A 7785-nucleotide genomic window follows, 5' to 3' on the forward strand; every position below is an offset into this window, starting at 1 on the left:
GCAGCTTTAGATCTTTTCCATAGCGGCTCCCATTTTAGGAGAAACAGCCCCAGTTCCTTAAACGGTATCTCAGGCGACACGGTGAGTCCCTGTGTCAGCTGGTGTCTACACACACACACACACGCACACACGCACACACACGCGCGCGCGCGTGCGGCCGGCTGAGCCGCCTCCCCCCTCCTCCCCAGCTGGGGACAGCCCAAGGCCCCGTGCGGTCCGCTCAAATTGCAGAGGAAAGGGGGATGATGCTCCTTCGGGCTGCGGGGACGGCAGTGACAGAAAACCCTCAGCCAAGAGGGCGCAGCGCCAGGCCCCTTCCCGGCAAGGAGCACGGGGGACCCTTGGGAAAGGGGGAATGGTAGGAGAGGGGGCCTCTCAGGAGGAAGGGATGACCCCTGGGTGCCTCAGGAAAGACCATGCGGGGGCCCTCAGGGAAGGGGGCTGACACCCGGGTCCCCTCAGGAAGGGCTGAGGAAGCCGGGGTCCACCTAAGGAAGTGTGTGGCTCTGGCGTCCCGCTCAGGAAGAAGGGACGAGGCTACGGTTCACCTCTAGAAGGAGAGAGGGCGCCGGGGTCCTCCTGAGGGATCATCTCAGGGGTCACTCTTGGGAAAAAGGGTGGCAACGACCCCAGGGAACTCTCAGGAAAGGAGCCTGACGCTGGGGTCCCCTTAACAAGTGGGAACGACGCTGGGGTCACTCTCAGGGAGTGACGCCAGGTCCCCTCACCCGCTTTGAGGCTCGCGCACCTGCAGCAGCCCGAGCGCCTCAGCTCCCTCAGCCGTCGGGTTCCCAGGGCGAAGCGGCCGCGCCCCTCATTGGCGGCCTTCTCGGCTAATGACAACCACGACAGCCAATCGTAGCGCAGGGGGAGACCTCCCGCGCGTCCTCGCCACGCCCTCCACTCGGTCTGCGCTTGCGTGCATTTCTGAGCGTGCTGTAGTTCCCCAGCTCCGCTCTAGGAGGCGCTTGGGGGCTGGAGTTCCCAGTCCCGCCTTCTTCCCAGCCTGTGACCCATTTATGGTAGAACCTGCTTTATAAGGCTGTTGTGAGAATTCAGTGCAATAATTTACGTAAAACAAACAGCGTCTGGCACATAGTAACTTGGGCAGTTATTGGCATTTTAGAGCAAGGGAAACTGAAGCACAGAACAAGTAAGTAACCTGCTCCGACGAGCCCAGTCATTAACCGGAGGCGTGGGAGCTAGAATCCAGGCAAAATGAATCCAAAGTCTGTGTGCTTATCTACCATGCTTTTGTGCCTCCCAGATAACAAATACCGGGTATTTCTTTACCCTGATTATAAAATAATTTTCCCCTTGATTATAAAATTAATACCTGCTTACTGCTAAAGTTCAGAAAATATCAAAGACTGCAGAACAGAAAATACAGATCTCTCTTAATCCTACCCCTGGAGACATTGTTAATATTTTTAAAAATATTTTTCTTATTTATTATTAGAGAGGGGGGGGGCTGGAGACCAAGAGCAGCGGGAGGGGCATAGGGAGAGGGAGAACCAGACTCCCCGCTGAACAGGGAGCCGGTTGCAGGCGAGGGAACTCCGGGATCATGACCCCAGCCGAAGGCAGCCGCTCAACCGACTGAGCCACCCACGCGTCCCCAGTGTTGGACATTTTTCATAGTTCTTCACTATTCTGACCAATACTAGAATGGGCATTTTGTGCTGTCTTCACCTTTAGGTTTTTATCCAACTGTTTCTTTAGGATAAATATTTTAAAAACTGCAATGGGTGGGTCAAAATGCATGCAGTTATATATTTTTTTATTTTTTTAAAAATTTTATTTATTTACTTGAGAGAGCAAGAGAGAGAGCAAAAGCAGGGGGAGGGTAGAGGGAGAAGCAGGGTCCCCAATGAGCAGGGAGCCTGATGTGGGGCTCCATCCCAGGATCCTGGGATCATGACCTGAGCCAAAGGCAGACACTTAACTGACCGAGCCACCCAGGCGCCCACATGCAGTTATATTTTCGATAAATGTTGTCAGACCACTCTTGGAAAGCTGTATGTGCCAACTTCCACCAACACCAGCGAGCTGTGGAAGTTCTTTGCCCACTCCAGGATGGTCCATTGTTTCATTATTTGCTAGTAGATTTATATATATATATATGTGTATATATATATATATAAATATTTATATATATATATATGGTGTAAAATATATGTAAAAAGATATATATATCTTTTAGGGGCGCCCGGCTGGCTCAGTCGGTGGAGCATGTGACTCTTGATCTTGGGTTCGTGAATTCAAGCCCCATGTTGGGTGTAGGGCTAAAAAAAGGAGCAATAATAATGAAAGTATCAGGTAGTTTTCCAGTAGCTATCATTGTGGGACAGAGAGTAGGTGAAGTGAGGTCTCTGCCTTTCCTCGACAGGGTTAGATCACTTCTAGGCCTCAGTTTCCTGTAATAGTATATATCTCAAGGGCTGCTGGAGAGCCAGTAAGATAATCCACCTAATGAGTTTAGCACAGGTCATAGCCCTCAAAAGGCTGGAAGAGCCAGAGCCATTTGTCCCAGACTACGGAACTTGTTTGCAAGTGGCCGATGTCAGCTTCAACATAGACCAACTCCACCCCTTCTCCAGGTCTCCCTGTCCTATTCAGATAACGAGGCTTTGCTGCTGTGGCCCACTGCCCTTGGTCACCTTTGCCTGAGGAAAGATGAACTCCCCATCACAAGGATTTTAAAGAGCCAGCTGATGGTCACATGCCCACCTCTTGCCCTTTGACCCACATTCTCAGATTGTTACAGTGTCCCAACAGAGGAGGGATTTAGGACATCATGCCTACACTTGGAGAAACTGAGGTCCAGAGCAAGAAGTCTCATCAGCCTTCCCCTGCAGCCTGGGATTGGTGCTGTCGCCTCCTGACCCTCAGCCCGACACCCTTTCCCCGACTCTGCCTCCCTTTGAAACACCCTCGGGAAAACGTCTGTGTGTCCTCTTTACTTCTTGCACAAAGTTCAGATTCCCTGGAAACTTCTACCTAGTTTTCCAGCCTTTTTTTTCTTCTTCTTCCCCTCTCTGGGTCTAGGCTGGCCCTCACTCTTTGGGGCCAGGATATCTACATACTGTAAATCTTCAAACCACAGTGAAACAGGCAAACCTTTGTACATGCTAAATCCTATACACTCACTCTCTCAAGTTCCCGAACTGTATAGTCTCAGCTGGTAGCCATTGGCTGCATGTGGCTACTCAATGGAAAGGAAAACAAAAACTGCAGCTCCTCGGTTGCACTCACTGCATCTCAAGTGCTTAACAGCCACGTGTGGCTAGTGGCCACCACGTTGGAGAAGCACAGACAGGACATTCCCATCATTATAGAAGGTTTCACTGGTCAGCCCTGCTCTAGACGGACTGGGATTTTGTTATCCTGTTATAGATGAGATAACTGAAGGTTATCTCAAGGTCACACAGCTGGGTGATCTAAACTACTCCCTGATAACCAGACAGGAATAGAGCAGAGTAGGCAGGTCAACCTTTCCTTAGATCCAAGGAACCTGTCCTCATTTCATTTCAAAACACACAAGCTGTGAATATATACATCTATGATCCCACTGCATTTAACCACTTAAGCACTCAGTGTGTATGTGTGTATCTCAATTCATTAGACCCCAGAGGCAGCCAGTATTCTAAACCAAAAGCTCAAATCACAAACATTTCTGTTATCCGCATCTTTATCCACTTGGGAAGTTTTGTTCATTAGCGGGTTTGTTAATTATCCTGATAAAGGTGGGAAAAATGGGATCCCTTGAGTGGAATTAACAGGTTCAAATACATGGATTGGTTAAAGTATTCTGAGAGTTGCTCACTCCCCACCTCATCCCAACCTCGAATGAACACATTAGCAAAACAGCTTCATTCTCAAGCCAGTCTTGGGTGAATTTGGAGGATTTAGCTCACCTGATACCGACCATGAGGCTTACAGGCTCAAAGCAACACAAAGCCCTGCCTTTAAGGTATGATTCAGGTTTGGGGGAATCTGTCTGGTTCAGTCAATAGAGCGTGCTACTCTTGATCAAAGGGCTGTGAGTTCGAGCTGCTCCACATTGGGAGTAGAGTTTACTTAAAATCTTTAAAAAAAAAAAAGATATTCAGGTTGTTTGGTTTTCTTTTAATGCAACCTTCGGGTTGCAACACCAAAATGGCCAGGATCCTGGGAATTCATAGGACTTACAGGGCTAAGTAAATGCCCTTGTACTTATCAAGTTGAATGTCTGCACGGCACAATTTGACCAGAGACCTTTTACTGTGGTCTGGCAGCCAGACAGTGGAGGCATTATCAATCAGGCCCCCTTGAGGTTTCCAGGAATGAGTCTGAGATTCCAGAAGTACCCAGGAGTTGTGTCAGATATGCTATGCAGGAGAAGTGGATTTACCTGGGTCTGCTGGCCTCCAAAGACTGGTCTGAACCTCCTGGAGTCCGTGAGCAGGTGTCTGGCCCAGGCTGCAGGGCAGCTGCCTCCTGGCACACTTGCTGCCCCTCCCTTCGGGTTCTATCTTCTTGGGGAGGGATAGGAACAGAGACTCCCTTCCCCCTTATCCCCACCCCAGGCAGACAGTGCAAGGAGAGGCGCACCTCCCAAGAGCAGGGTGGGAAAGGAAGTCACATAAGCCAGGAAGATCAGTGAAAGCCTCGGTTTAATTGGAGACAAGATCGAAGGATTGATTATCGATCAACAGACCGACCGACTGATTGATCGTCAAAGTGGACAACACAAGAGCAGCTCAGGGGGTCCTGTGCCCGCCCCCCGGGGAGAGGAGCCCTAATTCGGGGGTGGGGTTCCATCTCACCAGTCACACCTGGGTAAGGGGGAAGGGGCAGGCTCTGCTCAGCCCTCGCCCCCTACAATGACACGACTTCCCATCGAGCGGCAGCATGGAATCCACCCTTTTGGGGTCTATGGTACAGTTTGTATAATACAGTGGGAATGGGGACTCTCTCTGGGAGACCCCACCCCTCCTTCCCCTGACCGGGTCAGCTGGGGAAGGGCAAGTTTATTTTCCCTTTTTGCCTCTGTAGAATAATTTATAAACCAACCATACAGTATGTACAAAAAAAAAAGAAAAAAGAAAAGAAAGAAAGAAAGAGAAAATAAAGAAAACCAAAAGAAGTCCCACTCCAGTCACTGGCTGGGACAGAAACTAATTTCTCTACAAAAATGAACCCTGTACAGCATCATGGGGGTGGGAGTGGGTGGTACCCCCACAGGGATGGACAGACAGATGGAAGGCTGGGGGCAGCTGGGGGCTACAGTACCGTGTGCTCAGAATTGGGGGTAGGGGAATGAGAGAGAGGCCCTGCCTTGCCCAGCTGCAGAACTGGGCCGAAGGGCGTAAAGGAGGGGGAAGTGGGGGGGGTCTTTCCTTCCAAACAGTCCCCCATGGCTTGGAGAAAAATGGCCTTGCATCTGTCTGTCGTATTGCTCCAGGAATAGCTAAGGGGTGAGGGCGAGGCGTGGCCAGGTGGGGGCAAAGGAGAAATGACTTTGGTTGGTGCCAGGGTGGGAGAGGGCTGCCCAGAAAGGGGATGTAGGTGCACACTGTTATTGCTTCCTCCTAGGGCAAAGGGTCATGAAAGGGGTCAGGAGGATGCTGGGGGCGGGGGGGTGCCCAGGATGGGGGCTCTGGGCCTGGCCCCACCCCACCCAAGGTGCAGGTGGGAGCCACTGCAAACCCCTCTCCTACAGCCATGGGAATAATTAAGGCAGAAACAAGAGGAGAAGCAGCTGGAAGGAGGGGTGTGGTTCAGAGCCATCTCCCTCCTAAATGGAGAAAATTCAAACAGAACCCAAAGTGGAAGGGCGAGGGGATGGCAAGCGGAGGGGGGATCAGGCCCTCCTCGAACCTCAGACCCCAGGTTAGTGGTGTGAATGTCCCTCCAACACCTCCCCTCTGCTACATCTGAAGGCGCACAGCTCCCGGCCCCGTCCCTGTCCCCCAAGTTAATATTGCCAGGTTTGTGCAAAATGAGGCGGAAGACTTCTGGGGGTGGTGGTGGGCAATGAGCCAGAGACGGGCTGGAGCCAGGGCCTCCCCCGGTGACAGCCCCCCAGAGCCCCCGCCCAGAATGGCTATTCCTGGTTGGGTTCCAGAGACACTCCAAAATTCAGAAGAAAAGCCTGGAGGGAGGGAGGGAGGGAGGGAGGGAGGGAGGGAGGGAGGGAGGGAGGGAAGGAGGCATGATGCCTGCTTGGGCCCAGGCGGGGAGCCCTAGGAGGCCGGAAGACTGAGCGTGGGACCTGGGGCAGGGGAGGTGGGCCGGGAGGGACACGAGGGGTTTAGTCCGGAACAGGAGCGTCTACAGTGGCTGTGTTTTATCCTGTTTTTTTTTTTTTTTTTCTTTTTCTAAAAATGTAACAATTAAAATTCCAAAAATAAAATCCCTTCCGGGACCTCCGCCCCTTGTTCCCCAGCCCCCACCTCCAAAAAGAGGCCCCATGGGTGGGGGTGGGGGGAAAGAGGAAAAAAAGAAAAGAGAAAAAAACCCACTTTTCTGTTTTCTTTTTTCTCAGGAGGCCCAAGAGTCTTTGAGGCAGTGGAGGAGGTGGTGGGGGGGTGATGGTGGTGGAGGGAGGCGGGGAGAGCAACAGGGTGTACGGGCTGGGGCTCAGGTAGGACCTCCAGCTGAACCCCACCCACCAGGAGCTGGGAGTGGGGGGGGGTCCTCGCCAGATGTTCCTGTGCAGGCACTGCACGCCCTCTTGGCAGCCTGATGCTCTTTTTGGGCCCCCACCTCGGCCGCCATGGAGGGGAGGCCCGGAAGGCCCGGGGCTTCCTCTGGAGGGGGTGGGGTCCTCAAGGCAGGCAGAGGGGGGCTCTCAGCAGACAGGGCCAGGGGGCTGCTGCGGCCCCCAGCCTCCACAGAGGCATCTGGGGACACGGACTCGTCCTGGCCCGCGGCCACACTATCTGCTGAGTCGGCTTGCTGTGTGAAGCGTGGTTCCTCTCCCTTCACGGCTGTGGGCACAGCCTGGCCATCCACGTCCGACAGATCCTCAGCGGGGGATGGACGCTGGGCCATGGACAAGTCCTGCACTTCAAATGCACCTGGGGCGGTAGACACCTCCTCCTCTTCTTCCTCCTCCAGCGTCAGCTCAAACTGGAACTTATCTGGTGGGGGTGGGTGGCCTGGCCCTCTGGGCTCCTCCTCGGGCGGTGGTGAAGGGCTCTGCCGGATGGCGCTGTAGTACCAGTCCCGGTTGTCCTCCAACGTGTCCAGGATCTCCTGGGCATCTGGGTGGACCAGGTCAGCCCATGTCTCCCACAGCGGGTGTACAATATAGTCGATGAAACCCACCTGGGAGAGAAGGGAGAGAGGTATAAACTGGTGGCCCGCGGGTGCAGATCGTCTTGCCATGCTGTGGGATCTAGAGGCCAACAGCATTTCACCTCGTCATCCTGCTTCTCCAGATGCACCCTGGAAAAACTCTTGCACGGGTGAGAAAAAGAAAAAAACTTTACATATGAGATGCCAACAAATACTAGAAACTTCCATATATCTGTCAGTTGGGAATTAGTTTTAAAAAATTGTGGTACACCACAGATATTAATAATGACTTTTTTTTTGGCAACAAAGAAAAACTAGAAATAACTCCGTGGCAGAGTATTGGCTAACCCACTCTGATATTATCTTCCCTCCTTTTTATTTTTTTAAGCTTTTTAAAAAAATATTTTATTTATTTGTTAGAGAGAGAGAGACAGCACAAGCAGGGGGAGCAGCAGGCAGAGGGAGAAGCAGGCTCCCCGCTGAGCAGGGAGCCCGATGCAG

At 52.3% G+C, this 7785-nt stretch overlaps 1 protein-coding gene across 1 annotated transcript; it reads right to left on the bottom strand.

Annotated features, from left to right (window-relative positions):
- Positions 1-6329: 6329 nt before the first annotated feature.
- On the bottom strand, positions 6330-7468 carry LOC121102545 (cAMP-specific 3',5'-cyclic phosphodiesterase 4A-like). Its single transcript, XM_040629360.1, has one exon. The coding sequence runs from the start codon at positions 7399-7401 to the stop codon at positions 6625-6627; it is 777 nt and encodes a 258-aa protein (XP_040485294.1). The 5' UTR covers positions 7402-7468; the 3' UTR covers positions 6330-6624.
- Positions 7469-7785: the final 317 nt, after the last annotated feature.

The sequence above is a fragment of the Ursus maritimus genome, unplaced genomic scaffold, assembly GCF_017311325.1.
Source record: "Ursus maritimus isolate PB19 unplaced genomic scaffold, ASM1731132v1 scaffold_14, whole genome shotgun sequence".
NCBI classification, from domain to species: domain Eukaryota; kingdom Metazoa; phylum Chordata; class Mammalia; order Carnivora; family Ursidae; genus Ursus; species Ursus maritimus.

What these genes read in the sequence shown, in the direction of transcription:
- LOC121102545 (XM_040629360.1), bottom strand. Translation starts at nt 7,401, where the DNA reads ATGCTGTTGGCCTCTAGATCCCACAGCATGGCAAGACGATCTGCACCC.